Source organism: Falco naumanni, chromosome 3 (assembly GCF_017639655.2).
Source record: "Falco naumanni isolate bFalNau1 chromosome 3, bFalNau1.pat, whole genome shotgun sequence".
Lineage (NCBI taxonomy): Eukaryota > Metazoa > Chordata > Aves > Falconiformes > Falconidae > Falco > Falco naumanni.
The window spans coordinates 18045822-18066839 of record NC_054056.1 but is presented as its reverse complement, the minus strand read 5'-3'; the positions used below and the strand labels follow the sequence as shown (position 1 = coordinate 18066839).

General features: G+C 54.5%; 1 protein-coding gene, 1 long non-coding RNA gene and 2 other non-coding genes across 9 annotated transcripts; 1 reads left to right on the top strand and 3 right to left on the bottom strand.

The window, feature by feature from the left end:
• Positions 1-105: 105 nt before the first annotated feature.
• LOC121084401 (acrosin-like) lies at positions 106-2523 on the top strand. Its single transcript, XM_040585789.1, has 4 exons — positions 106-415; positions 677-942; positions 1229-1374; positions 1844-2523. Exons 1-4 carry the CDS (start codon positions 255-257, stop codon positions 2195-2197), a joined length of 927 nt encoding a protein of 308 aa, XP_040441723.1. The 5' UTR covers positions 106-254; the 3' UTR covers positions 2198-2523.
• On the bottom strand, positions 1259-20990 carry LOC121084411. Of its 6 annotated transcripts, none has more exons than XR_005826719.1 (6): positions 20568-20987; positions 17732-17920; positions 15166-15348; positions 12076-12179; positions 9496-9684; positions 1259-1367 (listed from the first exon to the last, which is right to left on the bottom strand). It is a non-coding gene; the product is annotated as an uncharacterized LOC121084411 (long non-coding RNA). The 6 variants fall into 6 exon arrangements; XR_005826720.1 differs by lacking the exon at positions 1259-1367 and adding an exon at positions 2071-2176; XR_005826718.1 differs by lacking the exon at positions 1259-1367 and adding an exon at positions 5793-5921.
• Positions 11539-11623, bottom strand: LOC121085926. The gene has a single exon (XR_005827239.1). It is a non-coding gene; the product is annotated as a small nucleolar RNA SNORD45 (small nucleolar RNA).
• Positions 20031-20115, bottom strand: LOC121085925. Its single transcript, XR_005827238.1, has one exon. It is a non-coding gene; the product is annotated as a small nucleolar RNA SNORD45 (small nucleolar RNA).
• Positions 20991-21018: the final 28 nt, after the last annotated feature.

The window sequence follows — 21018 nt, the reverse complement described above, 5'->3', positions numbered from 1 at the left end:
GTGGGAGGCTCATTTCCTTGCCAGCACGCAGGCTGTTGGCAGTACTCACCTACGGGGCTAAAGCAGAAAGAGGCAGGGTGTGGACACACGCGTTCCCCACAGGCTTCCCCAGCCCTGCTGGCCAGGCAGCGCCTTGTGGGGAGGGAAGACGGCTGACCGTGAGCCGTAGGGGTGCCAGCCATCCAGCAGGACACTAAGGAGTTTCTCTTTACAGAGGGACCTGCGGGCTCCGGCCCACGGCTTTTCCATATGGCATGTCGCGCGTTGTGGGTGGCACAGATGCCCAGGCAGGGGCCTGGCCCTGGATCGTCAGCATCCAGAACCCCTGGCAAGCGGGCACGGGTCATACCTGCGGAGGCTCCCTCATCAGCGCACAGTGGGTCCTGACAGCAGCCCACTGCTTCATCGAGGCCAGGTAAGGCGTCGCCGGGAACGCGCATAGCCCCACAACACTAGCGCTTGCCCCGTGCGCAGCAGCACGGGCTACTCCCGCCCCGTTTCCTCGCAGGACGCCCAGGGCCTGGGTGCTCCTTGAGCCTGAGGCACACGAGGCCAGTCCCACCCTCCCGAGCGCTGCTATCCTCTCTCCCTCGGCAAGCGGAAGGCAGGGCAACTGCTGGGCTGCTGCAGCATGTGGCTGTGCTCCCTCTGAGTCCTCTCCCCATTTGCCTTCCAGCTACATCACCATGTGGCGCGTGGTGATCGGTGCCACCCGGCTGACTCAGCTGGGCCCTGAGGCCCAGGTGCGCAACATCAAGCGGCTGCTCCTTCACCAAGGCTACAGTAACATCACGCAGAGCAACGACATTGCCTTGCTAGAGCTGGACCAGCCTGTGAAGTGCAACGCCTACGTTCAGCTTGCCTGCGTGCCCGATGCCTCGCTGAGAGTCTCGCAGCTGAAAAACTGCTACATCAGCGGCTGGGGTGCCACGACTGCAAGATGTGAGTACCGCGGAAGTACTCGTGTGCCGAGCGCAAGCTTGGCACGCTCGGGGCCATTGCTTGGGCTTCCTGACAGCAGAGGCCAGAGCCCCAGTCAGGCTGCGGGGACGTATGCCTCTTGAGAGATGGGCCTGAGCCCTTTCCCCAGAGCAAGGCGGAAGGGAAATGCCGCTATAACGCCTCTCAGGATGCAAAGCCAAGCGCGGGCGAGGCAAGGGATTCTGCCAGGCAGGGGAGGAGAAGTGCCAGTGAGCTGCTGCTTGCTAATTCCTTCCTGTGCTCACAGCTGGACGATCAACGGATGTGCTGCAGGAGGCCCAGGTCCGCCTCATTGATGTCAACGTCTGTAACAGCAGCCGGTGGTACAGAGGGGCCATCCACACGCACAACGTCTGTGCTGGCTATCCGCAGGGCGGCATTGACACCTGCCAGGTAGGAGCGTGCTACGAGCCAAGCCCCATAGCACAGGCAGCCCCGCCACACGCAACTACGCCAACATGGCCCGGCATGTGCTTGGCCTGGCCAGTGCCCCTCCCACTTCAGGTCCCCACCGCCGGGGGGGCTTATACCCCCTTCCCCATCGGCAGGCCCCTGCCCAGCGCCCCTCTTGTCCCAGAGGCATGGCGCTCTGCCCAGAAAGCCCTCCTAGTGTTCTTGGCAGACCATGGCTCCCCATCCCAAGCCTGCCACAGCTCTCTCCCACACACCCACCATCCCCGTGCAGTGAGGAGAGCCAGCCCCACCTTACAAGCCCACCACCCCTTCCCAGGCAAGGCTCGCTCGACACAGCCTCGCTCTGCAGGGAACACAGCTCCGGCAGGTGCCGTCAGAGAGAAGGAGCCAACCCCCGTGCTGATGGTGGCCACCCAACAACCCCTTTGTCCTCTCTCCTCCTCTGCAGGGGGACAGCGGTGGGCCTCTCGTCTGCCAAGACAGCAGTGCAGACTACTTCTGGCTTGTTGGTGTCACCAGCTGGGGGAGAGGCTGTGCCAGAGCCAGGCAGCCCGGAGTTTACACCTCCACTCAGCACTTCTACGACTGGATCCTGCTACAGATGGGCCTGCGCCCAGCAGTGAGGGCTACTCCAACAGCACGCGCTTGGAGTCATTTTGTCACCACCTCAAGCCCCGTTGCGAGGCCAAGGCCCACAGCAGCACAGTGGGGCGGCTCCTGCCCATTTCCAGTCCAGAAGCTGCTGGACTTCTTTAGCCGGCTGCAGGAGCTCCTGCAGTACCTAAGGGGAAAAACGGTGTGAGCAGCAGGACAAACGGCACGCAGGGCAGGCTGCAGTGTGCCACCACCGTTTCCTTTGGGGCAATGCCTGCCGATGCAAAGGCCACCTCAGCGTCAAAGGGCTGCTCTGCCCTGCGCCCGTGCCTCGGGATGCACACACCTGATGAGGCTGACCACATGCTTGAAATAAAATGTTTCGGTGCTCACAGCAAACCAGGCTTCAGCTCAAGTCAGTCTCCTGTGCGAGGCAAGGACTTCCACGCCCGGCACCTGCCAAGCGAGGCAGGCTGCAGGCAGACAAGGCGGGCACAAAGGGAAAGAGTCCCTGCAAAGGGCTGAAAGTGGGCCTGCTCAGGGAGGAGGGGGGAGGCTGCACTGGAGGAAGGGAACACAGGTCATCACGCCCTGGAGGGCTTGGGGAAAGGAGCTGGAAACACAGAACGTCTTTGGCCAGCTCCTGGTGGGATCCCGCTGCGCTTGTGGATGAGCCACAAGTGACCCTGAAACTGGACTCTCATGACCCAGGACAGACGCGTCTAGAAAGACCCAAGGGTTGCGCTGAGGATTTGGGGAAGGAGCTTGCCTTCGAGCCCCACATATGCCACAGACTTCATTTCCATCCTGTCATGTGAGGCATATGTGAACACGCTGTGCTTTTGTATCTCAGGAGCAAACGTGTGCTGCTGTTTCACTGGCAGACATGCAATCCTTTTCCTGTCAATCTGGTTTGCCCTTCACATGCATTGTGCCAGTGTCTGTGTGCCTTTGTGTCTCTGGCTCTTTGGAATGCAGCAAGAGAAGCATGGGAAGAGCAGCTGCCACAACCCTTCAGGCTGGGATAGGACCAGCCTCCCAGGTGCCCCCCTCATTCAGCTCTACCGGGCCTGACAGCAGAAATCCCCCCACGTAAAGGACAAGGTAGATGCAATGTCCTCTGCATATGTAAACACTTCCTGGTATATAATGTGGACCCTCGAGAACCGGGTGTGCATGTTAGGAGGAACAATCCCCTATGCGCCCAGAGCAGCATTAACCTGCTGTCAGCTTTCCAAACTCTCCTTTGCCTGGGAGAGTTTTCCCGCTTATGATTGTTGGGAAGAGAATCTGGTGACCCAGATGGGACCCGCTTTCCAGAACCTCGACAGACCACAGGGATCGTGAGGACTCCAAGCACACGCCAGAGTATTTGTGGGGAGGCCCTGCGATTCACTGGCTGGGTGAGTCTCCGTGACAGCTCTTTGGGATAATGGCAACATTGGCCATAAATGCTGAGGTTGCTTACAAAGATGTCGTACCGCATTGTGGGTTAGGGTCCCACCGGGCTATTTGAAGTGCAACTTGTGTAATCCATATGCTATAGTCGGGGATGCGCAGAACCCGGATACTAGCTATTGCTAATCTGCACCTCTCTTGGATTTTATTTGCTGGATTTTGCCTCTGTTCAGTTTTTTTTGCCAGGTTTTGTTTAGCTATTGGATGTATGAGCTTTTGAAACTTTGTGGCATGGGACCTGGACATTCTACTGGAGTGGAGTTTCTTCAGCGTTCTCCTTCCAGGTGTCTATTAAGACACGGGAGCAAGATTGAGGGTGACCCTTTCACACAGAAAAAGTGGACAGACTCTTGTCATCACTGGTGGCCCTTGTATACCTCAGATGATTTGGAGAAACGGCCTAGGAAGGGAAGCATAAACTCTGCTACGGTATGGCAATTGGTGTTGTTTTGGTAGACGTGAAGGAAAACGGCATGAAGTCCCATAAGTGGATCTGGGGTTTTTGCCTTAAGAAATGGTTGTGGGTTTGGGGTTTTTTTTTGCCTTAAGAAATCTCACAGGATTTCCTCGCAGGAACCCCTCACAGGGCCTCCCCCCTCCATTTTCAGACCATGCACCTGGCTTTGGAGCTGTGATGGCTGCCTGCCAGCACTGCCTGTGAAGCTTGAAAAGGTATTTATAAATAAACAATTAATTTAGTGGCTGCAAAGGGCAGTGAAATCAGCTAGCTGCCAGTTAGCTGCAGAGGTTTGCAAAGATGAATAAAGCTGCAGCTAACTAACTAACGGGCCTGTTTTACAAAGGTGAGAGAAAGGTGTGCTTAACCAGGAATGTGAGAGTTGGCAGGTGGGATCAGGCTTGGGTCACCTCTCCTGCCCACCACAGTCTGGCTCTGGTGGTCCTGGGCTCCGTATTTTAGAGCAAGGCACCAGAGCCCCGCGGTGAGCAGATAAGTATCTCATGCCAATGGTAGACAAGAGCTGAAGATCCCCAAGACATCAGGCTTACAGCCATACCTCTGTTCAGATTCCTGGGACACCTCCTTGAAACTTCAGCGGTTTGAGGGAAAAAAGCAATGAACCCAATCCTGACCTGTCAGGGCTCTTTTACCTTGCTCTCAGTGGAGTTATCCAGAGTGCAAACTCTCTAAACCAGCTTTATAGAAGCTCTTATTTACACAACTTTTTTTTTATTAAAAAAAACAAAAAAAACCAAAAAAAACCCACCAGGGTAAGGCATCAACACCTACTTGGAATGAGGAGATAGGGGGTTTTGTGCTGAAATAGATTTAACTATTCAAGTGCTATGCAGGATTCTGGAGGTTTTGCTGTTGTCGGCCATGGGTCTGCTGGTACGTTAGATGTGTTGAAAGGGTTTTGTGATAAGCAGGCAAAGCCCTGTGGCCTGATTCTTCTAGGATTCTTCAGGAAAGACAAGTGCAAAGCTTCAGCTGGGTGAAACCAGGACTAGGCTGCTAATGGACTGCCATCGATTTACTCCTTCAGCTCTACCACTGAGATACACAGCTCTTTGGGGCTTGTGTGCCCTGACCTGGCCGTGAGCAGAAGAGTTTCCCTGTGCAGGCAGCAGCGGGTGGGCTGGGTGACAGGGTAAGCTCGCAGGGGTTTGAGGCTGTGGAACTGTGTGGTCTCATATCCTTCTCAACACCAAGGGCATGGGAAACAGGAATGCCTTCTCTGGTGTTATCCAAGCAGTTGCAGAGCCCCTCAGTATCTGTCTAGTAGGACACACTCAGAAAAACTTTAAAAAACGATTTTAGAGGGATGGCCTGTAGACTAAGAGAATGATATCTGTGCGTTTACATAAAAGACAGGAGAGGCAACAATGATGACGTATTGGAAAATGTAGCGTGACGTAAATGGTATGGAATAAGGGGTGGATACTGTCCTGGTTTCAGCTGGGATGGAGTTAATTATCCCATTAGGAGGTGGTACAGTGCTGTGGTTTGGCTTTGATGTGAGACTTCTCAATTCCTCAAGCCTCGTTAGCGAAAAGGCCAGAGGGCCACAAGGAATTGGGAGGAGGCACAGCCAGGTCAGCTGGCCTGAACTAGCCAAAGAGTTATTCCATACCATGGGATGCCATGAAGGTATATACATAGATATATATGTATATATACACCTGGGGGGTTGGCCCAGGCAGGCAGGCCATTGCTCAGGGCCTGGCTGGGCATCAGTCAGCAGACAGCTGCATTGTGCACCACGTGTTCCCTTCTTCTTTTCCCTCTGGATTTTATTCTTATTTATTTTCTTATCTCAACCCTCAAGTCTCACATTCCTTTGCAGCTCTCCTCTCCGCCCCTCAGGGTGAGGGGACAGTGAGCAACGGGCTGCATGGTACTCAATGACCAGCAGGGTTAAATCAGGACAGTATGCTATGCAGACTCAAATCCTCCATCCCAGCTCATAGAGGGACAAGAGAAACCCTACTGCTTTCCCCACAGCCAGTTTCCCCTGCAAGGCAGAAGAGCAATCAATGCACTGGACATCCAATCCAAGCTCATCACTGCAGAAGCCCCCAACCCCCCCTGAGGGGATGCTGCCTCTGATTGGCCACCCACAGCTGTCACTGACCCTTTGTGGGGCCAAACCTCCCCTGAGGGGATGCTGTACAATTGGCCACCCGGGGCTATCACTCCCAAGCACCCCCACACCCCCATAAACATCTGCTTGAGCCCCCCCAGCACCTACTTGGGGAACACCCCAACCCCTCCTCCTGCTCCAGATGCTTCCTCGACACCCCCAGACATCTCCCAGCCCCCCTCAAGACAAATACCCAGGGGCCACCCCTTCCACATCCCCCACCCCCACCCCCCCCTCAACCCGGAAAATCTCCCTGGCCCCCTGCCCCGATTGCTTTCCCAGCTCCCCTCGATGATTCATGGGGGGCCTCCCGCTGCCAGGCCAGTCTCAGGCAGGCTCACCCTCACTGCCACGTCAACAGCATCACTGGAACAAGCTCCAAGCCCCTGTGCCGCCCCATGCCTGCAGAAGCCCGTAGGGCTGGGCCCTCTCAGCACCGGGCAGCAGCAGCAGCAGCACCTGCCTCTGCCACCCTCCACAGCACAATACGGCGTTGGGCTGGGGCTGCCCACGCTGTTTGCCTCATCCCCGCTGGCCGGGGCTGCAATGACGACCTGCCAGGGGGCAGCAGCGAGCACGGGGGCTCTCACCCAGGGGCGTGTCTTATCCCTAGGGGCAGAGCCACACCATTCCCAGGTGGCAGCCATGGACAGGGCTGGTAGCTAGGGGCAGGGCTTGCACCATGAAGGGGCGGGGCCGTTCCACACCCCCAGGGTCTCCAGAAGGGGAGCTTGTGGCTATGGTCAGGGCCATGGCACCTGGCGGGTAGCATTTGCCCTGGGGCTACAGTGGCAACTGCAGCTTCAGACACTGTGCGCTGAGCACCCGCTGGACACGCACTCTTGGCACAGCAGTGGTGGCTCCTTACCCGGAGGCAGCAGTGGTCGCGGTGGCACCACCTCACAGGCAGCTCGGGGTCACATAGGCCTTACCAAGGCCAGCGGCATGGAGCAGGAGGCACCACCTCCCGTGTGCAACACCTGAGCTGCAGCACCGGCATGGCAGAGCGCGCCACAGGGCTTGGCCTGGCAGCCACAGCGCAGGGCCTGCCCTACTACATGAGACAGGAGACTTAATAGACAATGTCATACATACAGGCTTTTGGTTTAACATCCTTTTCTTTTTATATTAACAAGTATCTTGTCATCATATACAAAAATGAGAGGGGTTTTGTCTTTATTTCAACCCCTCACATTCACATTTTTTAACGTGCTTTAAGCCCCCGCCACACACAGCCCATCACAATTGCCAGGTATTCAGGACAACGAGAATGGGAAAGGGAAAACCAGTCCTGGGCTGCAGGACAGGGAAAAGAGGCCTGGGAACGCCACACAGGGGAATAACAGCACAGCGAGCTGGGCTGGGCAGGGGGGATACGGCGAGGAACAGCGGGACAGGCAGCTGTACGGAGATACAAAGCTAGGCAGAGGATGGAGGAAAGACACCATAAGAAGAAAGAGACAGGGAGATGGAGGAAGGACAAAAGCACAGCCTACAGGTTGGAGAGGGAGGAAAGAATGATAGCAAAAGAGTGCTGGCCAGAGACAGGTGGAGAAAGGCAAAAGACCACACAGGCCACAGGGCAGAGAGGGAGGAAGTGAAAAACAGGGACAGGAGACCAGACAACACATGATGTAGAACAGGGAAAAAATAGTAGCAGGTTACTAGGAAGAGGGAGGAATTAAAGAACACAGACTGGAAGCCGGACAAAGCCACAGAGAAAGGAAAAAAAAAAAGCGCCAGCCATGGGCTCCAAGATGAAAAGGGAAGAAAACAGTGGCAGGGAGCTGGACAGAGATGGAGGGAGAAAGACAAATAAATAGTGTGGTGCTCCAGGACAGAGAATGTGGAATTAAAACCTGGAGAGGGAGCTAGACCAAGGACAAAGTCCGGAAAGGCTACAGGGGGCAGCGGGAGGAATTAAAAGACAGTGACAAAGAGCTGGATAGAGACGGACAGAAGAAAACAATAATCGCAACGGTGCAATGGGGTACAGGGCAGAGAGGAAGAATTTGAGAACGTGGGCAGCAAGAGGGACACAGAGAGATGAGAGAAAGTAAAAAGAAGCGATGGGCTATGCAACAGAGAGGGAGCAATTAGCAAACAGCAGTAAAGAGGGGCAAGACAGAGAAAAGCTGGGGGATCGCAAGCGAGGGAGGGATGGGGAGCTGGGAAAGGAGAGGCAGAGAAAGAAAACCAAACCGTGACATGCTACAAGGCCCAGAAGGACGACCCTGAACAACAGGGACAGGGAGCCAAAGAGAGCCAGAGAAAGAAAAAAATACTGATGGGCTACAGGACAGAGAAAGAGCAGTGAAAAAAATAGGGAGCTGGAGCCAGGCAGGAAGAGACGGAGCAAGTAAAAAATAGCCAAGGGCAACGGGGCAGATGGAGGGAGGGAGGGAGGAAGGAAGGAAACATCAGGGAGCCAGAGCCAAACAGAGACAGCGAAAGAAAGTGATAGCAATGGGCTACAGCGATGAGAGGGAGGAAGCAAGAGACAGGGACGAGGAGCCAGACCCAGCGCGACACTCGCAGGAAGTACAGCAACATCCAGGTGGCAGAGACAGAGGAACAAACAAAGAGGGTCAGGGAGCCCAAGGGAGAGAATGAGAAATAAGAGGGAGAACGCAACAGGCCACAGGGTACAGAGGGAGGGAGCCCAAAAGAGGGGCAGACAAAGAAAACTTCAAAAGTGACAGGCAACAAGGCAGAGAGGGGAGAATTTCACAACTCAGCATCTTGAGTCCAGAAAAAAAGACAAAGGGTGATGGGTAATGGCCCAGAGAGGGAGGAATTAAGAACAACAACAGGGAATAGGGCAGAGAGACTGGGGAAGGGAAAAGTCCTGACAAGCTTCCATGCAGAGGGAGGAAATAAAGGTTACAGACAGGGACTTGGGCAGAGAGAGATGGAAATAGACAAAACCTGCAGCACGATACCAGGCAGGCAAGTAGAGTTCAGAACTGGGGACAGACAGACAGGGAGGGAGGGAGAAAGGAAAGAAGCAAGAGGCGACATGGCAGAGAAGGGATGGAGAGCCAGACAAACCAAGGTGGGGAAAGAAAAATACAGCCACAAGACTTAACAAAACAGACAGGGAGCCAGACAGAGAGAGCCAGAGACAGCAAAAATGCCAACAGGCTACAGGACAGAGGCTAAAGAATGCAAGGAGGGTGGCCTGCAGTCAAGAGAGAGATAGAGAAGGTGTTGCAGGGGTGGAGACACAGGCTACAGGAGAGAGGAACGACCTAAAAGATGGGGACAGGAAGCCTCTCAGAGCAAGATGGATGGAGAAAGAAGGTGCAAGGGAGCAAAAAAAAAAAATAAATAAAAAAAATCAAAAAACAGTTGCAGCAGCGAGGGGAAGAGGGAGTCAAGGAGAGGCAGGCGGGGATTGTGATGCATAAGGAGGGAGACAGGGCCCCAAGGGCCCAGGACTCACCGCAGCTCCCACTCTCAGTGCCACCAGGAGAATTTGACTGTTCAGACAGTTATTCCTCCTCCTCCCCTCCCTTCGCTTCCGTAACGCCCGTCGCTTGGCTGTCCCTCGCCAAAGAGGATACGTGGGTGTCTTACAGTTCTCACGAGATGAAGTTTCCTAGACATATACCTTCACTCCCTCGCACGCTCCCTGCGCGAGTAGGACAGAGGGAAAGAGAGAGAAAATTATGACCAGGGAGCAGAAGAGATGGATTGAGAGAGAAATCAAATCAGAGGAACAAGGAAGGAGGGAGGGAGAGAAAAAGACAGGGATGAAGGCAGAGGGATTGGGGGTGGGGTGGGTGCCGTGTGATGGGAGAGAGACAGAGATCGGGACAAAGAGAAGGAGAAAGGAAAACCAGCCCTGGGCTGCAGGACAGGGAAAAACGGACAGGGAGCAGGACCAGGGAATAATGGGACAGCGAGCTGGGCAGGGGGGTACAGTGAAGAACAGTGGGACAGGCAGTGGTATGGAGACGCACAGACTGAAAGTTAGGGGGAGGATGGAAAACAGAGAGCAGAACAGAGATTGACAACTGTATTGTAAGAGAAACGAGGCACGGAAGAGAGTGACAGGACCAAGGCAGAGCAACAGAGAAAGAAAAAATAAACAGTGATGGGTAGCAGGCCAGAGGGACAAGGAAGGACAATGGCTTGGCTGTCCTCCGCCTAAGATAACCCGTGGGTGTGTCACAGCTCTCAGGAGACGCAGCCTCCTAGGCTCTTCACCTCACTCCCTTGTGCACTATGTGGCTGTAACACACTCTGGGTTACGCACACAGACCCTGCTGTGCACACTGGCAGTCTGGCCTGTTGCCGACTACAAAGATGGATCCTTCCTCACCAGGTGAGGCAGGCTCTCCGGTGCCTGCAGCAGGAGCCTGTGTGCCAGTATAACAGCACCGGTGGCCTTACATAAATATGCAGGAGATGGCACAGGAGCAAAACGGCAAAAAGTGAACTTGGCGTCTCAGTGGTGGGCTGGAGAGGGAATGAAAACTATTTTTTTTAAACAAATACTTTCCAATCACCATTGAAAAGATGGGACAAGATGCTAAGCCCCACCCAGGTTTTACAGCGAACAACAAAAAAACAAACTAAAAAGTGCCCCTGTATTGTTTCCTTTGCCATCCCACGGATGGACATTTCCTCAGTAACTGACAAGTATACATCGTAACTCAAGTGACCTGTGTTTACTGCACATGAAAGCAAACAAACCCCTTTCAGCTGGCCTACACGTTCAGACATATATCCAAAGAAACTCCATTAATCTGACTTGCAAAGAGCTCCACGACCTAAAAACTTTACACGTAGCGCCCTCCAAGAGAACTGCAGAGCTGTGGACTCTCACAAATGCTGGGGCACACCTCTTGGCCTGCCTGAAACATTCAGAGGGCTCTCAGATAATCCGGGAAGAAGTCAAAACCGTTCTGGGTTTAGAGCAAGGCCGACTACACTTGCATGTTTTCTTTTGCATACTCACACCTGGGAGCCAAACCAAAACAGCTACGCAGGCAACAGAAGGATTGCTCAGCACATCTAGACCAACAGAGCTCCCCTAAAGCAAACTTGGAGGAATTCATACCCCAAGTCAACATCTGCAGTGCAACCTGGCCACAAACTGTGAAACAATGTCACTTGCAGGTCAAACTCATGCGAGCATTTTCTCCTTACAAAAACCAAAAAATTAATAAAACACATCCCCTTCTATGCCACATCAGGTATCGCACTCCGGCAGTTGAGCTGTAACTGCATTTCAGAAATAACATAACAAATACATCAGTATTTGCTAATGTGGTACCCAGAGCTGCAGACAGTTAACATGAACATGTCTCCTGGTAGCAGACAGTTATTAAGCTAAAAACTATACCTCCCTAACACATAAATGGAAGAAAACTCAAACCGTGTCCCCTTCTCCTCACGCTGGGTTACAGCCTCTGACAGGCATTTCATTCCACTGCTTGGAAAAGCTCCAAGGTTGCAGCTTAAGGGAACTGGACTTCCCCGGGTCTCAGAGTAATTCTAGAGCTAAAGTGGTGATAGACATCAACTCTAGATCAGATAATACATGCCAACACTCATCACTGACCCAAGGCAGCAACCACCTTCTGGCCTACCTGCAGGTTTCAAACCCAACACGCTTTCTTCCTGAAGCGGGACGCTACCTCATTTCTTTGTAGCACCATCAACATGCTCCTGGAGACGGCGCTAGAGATGGTATGCAGGCAACCCAGCCACTGTTGGGAAGCACCAGAGCCTTTTCAGCACTGTTTTTCACTACAGTTTACATGTGAAAAGAGAAAAGAGAGAGAAAAAAAAAAAACCCACGCAAATAACGAGAGCTTTATTCCACAATGGAGACAGCCATGGTGAATAAATCAGATTTTCCTCGGGGCAAAAGTGCACACCAAATAAAGAATTTTGTTGAACAGCGCGGTAGAGTTCTCAGGAAAAAGCAGCCCCTAACTCTCGACAAGGAAAAGAAGATTAGACCTCTTCAGAAAAGCACCGCTGTGCGGCAACAAGCCAACACTCCACATACCTCCGTCTCCTCATCCCGACTGCAGGCAAGGGAGGCCACGTGTTCCTCCAAAGTAACGTGCTCGGGGCACCAGGTTTTCCTATCGCAGCCATACGCGGCGTCACCTTTAAAAACCACCCAAAAAACCCAGTCAGTTGTGGTGCCGGATCGGGAGGTGCCCGTGCCAATTCGGGAATTCGGCGAGGGCCTCTCTGGACACAGACCTTTCTGAGGCGAAACGTCTCCCCGGGGCCCATCCCCGCTGCCGCCTTCCCCCCCAACAAGCGTCCCCCCGGACCCCACACCACCAGGGCTTGTGGCTATGGTCAGGGCCATGGCAACTGGCGGGTAGCGTTTGCCCTGGGGCTACAGTGGCAACTGCAGCTTCAGACACTGTGCACTGAGCACCCGCTGGACACACTGAGCACCCGCTGGACACACTGAGCACCCGCTGGACACACTGAGCACCCGCTGGACACACTGAGCACCCGCTGGACACACTGAGCACCCGCTGGACACACTGAGCACCCGCTGGACACACTGAGCACCCGCTGGACACACTGAGCACCCGCTGGACACACTGAGCACCCGCTGGACACACTGAGCACCCGCTGGACACACTGAGCACCCGCTGGACACACTGAGCACCCGCTGGACACACTGAGCACCCGCTGGACACACTGAGCACCCGCTGGACACACTGAGCACCCGCTGGACACACTGAGCACCCGCTGGACACACTGAGCACCCGCTGGACACACTGAGCACCCGCTGGACACACTGAGCACCCGCTGGACACACTGAGCACCCGCTGGACACACTGAGCACCCGCTGGACACACTGAGCACCCGCTGGACACACTGAGCACCCGCTGGACACACTGAGCACCCGCTGGACACACTGAGCACCCGCTGGACACACTGAGCACCCGCTGGACACACTGAGCACCCGCTGGACACACTGAGCACCCGCTGGACACACTGAGCACCCGCTGGACACACTGAGCACCCGCTGGACACACTGAGCACCCGCTGGACACACTGAGCACCCGCTGGACACACTGAGCACCCGCTGGACACACTGAGCACCCGCTGGACACACTGAGCACCCGCTGGACACACTGAGCACCCGCTGGACACACTGAGCACCCGCTGGACACACTGAGCACCCGCTGGACACACTGAGCACCCGCTGGACACACTGAGCACCCGCTGGACACACTGAGCACCCGCTGGACACACTGAGCACCCGCTGGACACACTGAGCACCCGCTGGACACACTGAGCACCCGCTGGACACACTGAGCACCCGCTGGACACACTGAGCACCCGCTGGACACACTGAGCACCCGCTGGACACACTGAGCACCCGCTGGACACACTGAGCACCCGCTGGACACACTGAGCACCCGCTGGACACACTGAGCACCCGCTGGACACACTGAGCACCCGCTGGACACACTGAGCACCCGCTGGACACACTGAGCACCCGCTGGACACACTGAGCACCCGCTGGACACACTGAGCACCCGCTGGACACACTGAGCACCCGCTGGACACACTGAGCACCCGCTGGACACACTGAGCACCCGCTGGACACACTGAGCACCCGCTGGACACACTGAGCACCCGCTGGACACACTGAGCACCCGCTGGACACACTGAGCACCCGCTGGACACACTGAGCACCCGCTGGACACACTGAGCACCCGCTGGACACACTGAGCACCCGCTGGACACACTGAGCACCCGCTGGACACACTGAGCACCCGCTGGACACACTGAGCACCCGCTGGACACACTGAGCACCCGCTGGACACACTGAGCACCCGCTGGACACACTGAGCACCCGCTGGACACACTGAGCACCCGCTGGACACACTGAGCACCCGCTGGACACACTGAGCACCCGCTGGACACACTGAGCACCCGCTGGACACACTGAGCACCCGCTGGACACACTGAGCACCCGCTGGACACACTGAGCACCCGCTGGACACACTGAGCACCCGCTGGACACACTGAGCACCCGCTGGACACACTGAGCACCCGCTGGACACACTGAGCACCCGCTGGACACACTGAGCACCCGCTGGACACACTGAGCACCCGCTGGACACACTGAGCACCCGCTGGACACACTGAGCACCCGCTGGACACACTGAGCACCCGCTGGACACACTGAGCACCCGCTGGACACACTGAGCACCCGCTGGACACACTGAGCACCCGCTGGACACACTGAGCACCCGCTGGACACACTGAGCACCCGCTGGACACACTGAGCACCCGCTGGACACACTGAGCACCCGCTGGACACACTGAGCACCCGCTGGACACACTGAGCACCCGCTGGACACACTGAGCACCCGCTGGACACACTGAGCACCCGCTGGACACACTGAGCACCCGCTGGACACACTGAGCACCCGCTGGACACACTGAGCACCCGCTGGACACACTGAGCACCCGCTGGACACACTGAGCACCCGCTGGACACACTGAGCACCCGCTGGACACACTGAGCACCCGCTGGACACACTGAGCACCCGCTGGACACACTGAGCACCCGCTGGACACACTGAGCACCCGCTGGACACACTGAGCACCCGCTGGACACACTGAGCACCCGCTGGACACACTGAGCACCCGCTGGACACACTGAGCACCCGCTGGACACACTGAGCACCCGCTGGACACACTGAGCACCCGCTGGACACACTGAGCACCCGCTGGACACACTGAGCACCCGCTGGACACACTGAGCACCCGCTGGACACACTGAGCACCCGCTGGACACACTGAGCACCCGCTGGACACACTGAGCACCCGCTGGACACACTGAGCACCCGCTGGACACACTGAGCACCCGCTGGACACACTGAGCACCCGCTGGACACACTGAGCACCCGCTGGACACACTGAGCACCCGCTGGACACACTGAGCACCCGCTGGACACACTGAGCACCCGCTGGACACACTGAGCACCCGCTGGACACACTGAGCACCCGCTGGACACACTGAGCACCCGCTGGACACACTGAGCACCCGCTGGACACACTGAGCACCCGCTGGACACGCACTCTTGGCACAGCAGTGGTGGCTCCTTACCGGGAGGCAGCAGTGGTCGCGGTGGCACCACCCCACAGGCAGCTCAGGGTCACATAGGCCTTACCAAGGCCGGCGGCATGGAGCAGGAGGCACCACCTCCCGTGTGCAACACCTGAGCTGCAGCACCGGCATGGCAGAGCGCGCCACAGGGCTTGGCCTGGCAGCCACAGCGCAGGGCCTGCCCTACTACATGAGACAGGAGACTTAATAGACAATGTCATACATACAGGCTTTTGGTTTAACGTCCTTTTCTTTTTATATTAACAAGTATCTTGTCATCATATACAAAAATGAGAGGGGTTTTGTCTTTATTTCAACCCCTCACATTCACATTTTTTAACGTGCTTTAAGCCCCCGCCACACACAGCCCATCACAATTGCCAGGTATTCAGGACAACGAGAATGGGAAAGGGAAAACCAGTCCTGGGCTGCAGGACAGGGAAAAGAGGCCTGGGAACGCCACACAGGGGAATAACAGCACAGCGAGCTGGGCTGGGCAGGGGGGATACGGCGAGGAACAGCGGGACAGGCAGCTGTACGGAGATACAAAGCTAGGCAGAGGATGGAGGAAAGACACCATAAGAAGAAAGAGACAGGGAGATGGAGGAAGGACAAAAGCACAGCCTACAGGTTGGAGAGGGAGGAAAGAATGATAGCAAAAGAGTGCTGGCCAGAGACAGGTGGAGAAAGGCAAAAGACCACACAGGCCACAGGGCAGAGAGGGAGGAAGTGAAAAACAGGGACAGGAGACCAGACAACACATGATGTAGAACAGGGAAAAAAATAGTAGCAGGTTACTAGGAAGAGGGAGGAATTAAAGAACACAGACTGGAAGCTGGACAGAGCCACAGAGAAAGGAAAAAAAAAAAAAAAGCGCCAGCCATGGGCTCCAAGATGAAAAGGGAAGAAAACAGTGGCAGGGAGCTGGACAGAGATGGAGGGAGAAAGACAAATAAATAGTGTGGTGCTCCAGGACAGAGAATGTGGAATTAAAACCTGGAGAGGGAGCTAGACCAAGGACAAAGTCCGGAAAGGCTACAGGGGGCAGCGGGAGGAATTAAAAGACAGTGACAAAGAGCTGGATAGAGACGGACAGAAGAAAACAATAATCGCAACGGTGCAATGGGGTACAGGGCAGAGAGGAAGAATTTGAGAACGTGGGCAGCAAGAGGGACACAGAGAGATGAGAGAAAGTAAAAAGAAGCGATGGGCTATGCAACAGAGAGGGAGCAATTAGCAAACAGCAGTAAAGAGGGGCAAGACAGAGAAAAGCTGGGGGATCGCAAGCGAGGGAGGGATGGGGAGCTGGGAAAGGAGAGGCAGAGAAAGAAAACCAAACCGTGACATGCTACAAGGCCCAGAAGGACGACCCTGAACAACAGGGACAGGGAGCCAAAGAGAGCCAGAGAAAGAAAAAAATACTGATGGGCTACAGGACAGAGAAAAGAGCAGTGAAAAAAATAGGGAGCTGGAGCAGGCAGGAGACGGAGCAAGTAAAAAATAGCCAAGGGCAACGGGGCAGACGGAGGGAGGAAGGAAGGAAACATCAGGGAGCCAGAGCCAAACAGAGACAGCGAAAGAAAGTGATAGCAATGGGCTACAGCGATGAGAGGGAGGAAGCAAGAGACAGGGACGAGGAGCCAGACCCAGCGCGACACTCGCAGGAAGTACAGCAACATCCGGGTGGCAGAGACAGAGGAACAAACAAAGAGGGTCAGGGAGCCCAAGGGAGAGAATGAGAAATAAGAGGGAGAACGCAACAGGCCACAGGGTACAGAGGGAGGGAGCCCAAAAGAGGGGCAGACAAAGAAAACTTCAAAAGTGACAGGCAACAAGGCAGAGAGGGGAGAATTTCACAACTCAGCATCTTGAGTCCAGAAAAAAAGACAAAGGGTGATGGGTAATGGCCCAGAGAGGGAGGAATTAAGAACAACAACAGGGAATAGGGCAGAGAGACTGGGGAAGGGAAAAGTCCTGACAAGCTTCCATGCAGAGGGAGGAAATAAAGGTTACAGACAGGGACTTGGGCAGAGGGAGATGGAAATAGACAAAACCTGCAGCACGATACCAGGCAGGCAAGTAGAGTTCAGAACTGGGGACAGACAGACAGGGAGGGAGGGAGAAAGGAAAGAAGCAAGAGGCGACATGGCAGAGAAGGGATGGAGAGCCAGACAAACCAAGGTGGGGAAAGAAAAATACAGCCACAAGACTTAACAAAACAGATAGGGAGCCAGACAGAGAGAGCCAGAGACAGCAAAAATGCCAACAGGCTACAGGACAGAGGCTAAAGAATGCAAGAAGGGTGGCCTGCAGTCAAGAGAGAGATAGAGAAGGTGTTGCAGGGGTGGAGACACAGGCTACAGGAGAGAGGAACGACCTAAAAGATAGGGACAAGAAGCCTCTCAGAGCAAGATGGATGGAGAAAGAAGGTGCAAGGGAGCAAAAAGAAAAAAAAAATAAATCTAAAAACAGTTGAAGCAGCGAGGGGGAGAGGGAGTCAAGGAGAGGCAGGCGGGGATTGTGATGCATAAGGAGGGAGACAGGGCCCCAAGGGCCCAGGACTCACCGCAGCTCCCACTCTCAGTGCCACCAGGAGAATTTGACTGTTCAGACAGTTATTCCTCCTCCTCCCCTCCCTTCGCTTCCGTAACGCCCGTCGCTTGGCTGTCCCTCGCCAAAGAGGATACGTGGGTGTCTTACAGTTCTCACGAGATGAAGTTTCCTAGACATATACCTTCACTCCCTCGCACGCTCCCTGCGCGAGTAGGACAGAGGGAAAGAGAGAGAAAATTATGACCAGGGAGCAGAAGAGATGGATTGAGAGAGAAATCAAATCAGAGGAACAAGGAAGGAGGGAGGGAGAGAAAAAGACAGGGATGAAGGCAGAGGGATTGGGGGTGGGGTGGGTGCCGTGTGATGGGAGAGAGACAGAGATCGGGACAAAGAGAAGGAGAAAGGAAAACCAGCCCTGGGCTGCAGGACAGGGAAAAACGGACAGGGAGCAGGACCAGGGAATAATGGGACAGCGAGCTGGGCAGGGGGGTACAGTGAAGAACAGTGGGACAGGCAGTGGTATGGAGACGCACAGACTGAAAGTTAGGGGGAGGATGGAAAACAGAGAGCAGAACAGAGATTGACAACTGTATTGTAAGAGAAACGAGGCACGGAAGAGAGTGACAGGACCAAGGCAGAGCAACAGAGAAAGAAAAAATAAACAGTGATGGGTAGCAGGCCAGAGGGACAAGGAAGGACAATGGCTTGGCTGTCCTCCGCCTAAGATAACCCGTGGGTGTGTCACAGCTCTCAGGAGACGCAGCCTCCTAGGCTCTTCACCTCACTCCCTTGTGCACTATGTGGCTGTAACACACTCTGGGTTACGCACACAGACCCTGCTGTGCACACTGGCAGTCTGGCCTGTTGCCGACTACAAAGATGGATCCTTCCTCACCAGGTGAGGCAGGCTCTCCGGTGCCTGCAGCAGGAGCCTGTGTGCCAGTATAACAGCACCGGTGGCCTTACATAAATATGCAGGAGATGGCACAGGAGCAAAACGGCAAAAAGTGAACTTGGCGTCTCAGTGGTGGGCTGGAGAGGGAATGAAAACTATTTTTTTTTAAACAAATACTTTCCAATCACCATTGAAAAGATGGGACAAGATGCTAAGCCCCACCCAGGTTTTACAGCGAACAACAAAAAAACAAACTAAAAAGTGCCCCTGTATTGTTTCCTTTGCCATCCCACGGATGGACATTTCCTCAGTAACTGACAAGTATACATCGTAACTCAAGTGACCTGTGTTTACTGCACATGAAAGCAAACAAACCCCTTTCAGCTGGCCTACACGTTCAGACATATATCCAAAGAAACTCCATTAATCTGACTTGCAAAGAGCTCCACGACCTAAAAACTTTACACGTAGCGCCCTCCAAGAGAACTGCAGAGCTGTGGACTCTCACAAATGCTGGGGCACACCTCTTGGCCTGCCTGAAACATTCAGAGGGCTCTCAGATAATCCGGGAAGAAGTCAAAACCGTTCTGGGTTTAGAGCAAGGCCGACTACACTTGCATGTTTTCTTTTGCATACTCACACCTGGGAGCCAAACCAAAACAGCTACGCAGGCAACAGAAGGATTGCTCAGCACATCTAGACCAACAGAGCTCCCCTAAAGCAAACTTGGAGGAATTCATACCCCAAGTCAACATCTGCAGTGCAACCTGGCCACAAACTGTGAAACAATGTCACTTGCAGGTCAAACTCATGCGAGCATTTTCTCCTTACAAAAACCAAAAAATTAATAAAACACATCCCCTTCTATGCCACATCAGGTATCGCACTCCGGCAGTTGAGCTGTAACTGCATTTCAGAAATAACATAACAAATACATCAGTATTTGCTAATGTGGTACCCAGAGCTGCAGACAGTTAACATGAACATGTCTCCTGGTAGCAGACAGTTATTAAGCTAAAAACCTGGCCACAAACTGTGAAACAATGTCACTTGCAGGTCAAACTCATGCGAGCATTTTCTCCTTACAAAAACCAAAAAATTAATAAAACACATCCCCTTCTATGCCACATCAGGTATCGCACTCCGGCAGTTGAGCTGTAACTGCATTTCAGAAATAACATAACAAATACATCAGTATTTGCTAATGTGGTACCCAGAGCTGCAGACAGTTAACATGAACATGTCTCCTGGTAGCAGACAGTTATTAAGCTAAAAACTATACCTCCCTAACACATAAATGGAAGAAAACTCAAACCGTGTCCCCTTCTCCTCACGCTGGGTTACAGCCTCTGACAGGCATTTCATTCCACTGCTTGGAAAAGCTCCAAGGTTGCAGCTTAAGGGAACTGGACTTCCCCGGGTCTCAGAGTAATTCTAGAGCTAAAGTGGTGATAGACATCAACTCTAGATCAGATAATACATGCCAACACTCATCACTGACCCAAGGCAGCAACCACCTTCTGGCCTACCTGCAGGTTTCAAACCCAACACGCTTTCTTCCTGAAGCGGGACGCTACCTCATTTCTTTGTAGCACCATCAACATGCTCCTGGAGACGGCGCTAGAGATGGTATGCAGGCAACCCAGCCACTGTTGGGAAGCACCAGAGCCTTTTCAGCACTGTTTTTCACTACAGTTTACATGTGAAAAGAGAAAAGAGAGAGAAAAAAAAAAAACCCACGCAAATAACGAGAGCTTTATTCCACAATGGAGACAGCCATGGTGAATAAATCAGATTTTCCTCGGGGCAAAAGCGCACACCAAATAAAGAATTTTGTTGAACAGCGCGGTAGAGTTCTCAGGAAAAAGCAGCCCCTAACTCTCGACAAGGAAAAGAAGATTAGTCCTCTTCAGAAAAGCACCGCTGTGCGGCAACAAGCCAACACTCCACATACCTCCGTCTCCTCATCCCGACTGCAGGCAAGGGAGGCCACGTGTTCCTCCAAAGTAACGTGCTCGGGGCACCAGGTTTTCCTATCGCAGCCATACGCGGCGTCACCTTTAAAAACCACCCAAAAAACCCAGTCAGTTGTGGTGCCGGATCGGGAGGTGCCCGTGCCAATTCGGGAATTCGGCGAGGGCCTCTCTGGACACAGACCTTTCTGAGGCGAAACGTCTCCCCGGGGCCCATCCCCGCTGCCGCCTTCCCCCCCAACAAGCGTCCCCCCGGACCCCACGCGGCCAGGCCAGGCCAGGCCAGGCCAGGCCAGGCCGACTACACCCTCACTGCCGTGCCGTGCCGTGCCGCTGCACCAAGCCCAAACGGCCCGCTGCCGCCCGCGGGCTGCGGGAGCCGAGCCCAGCCCTTCCCGCGCAGCGCAAGAAAATGGCGCCCGGTGGCGGGGC

Excerpts from the sequence above, each read along its gene's own strand:
- LOC121084401 (XM_040585789.1), top strand. The coding sequence starts at position 255 with ATGTCGCGCGTTGTGGGTGGCACAGATGCCCAGGCAGGGGCCTGGCCC. Across the intron at positions 943-1,228 it reads GGGTGCCACGACTGCAAGAT|CTGGACGATCAACGGATGTG; the intron begins GTGAGTACCGCG and ends CTGTGCTCACAG. Across the intron at positions 1,375-1,843 it reads GCGGCATTGACACCTGCCAG|GGGGACAGCGGTGGGCCTCT; the intron begins GTAGGAGCGTGC and ends CCTCCTCTGCAG.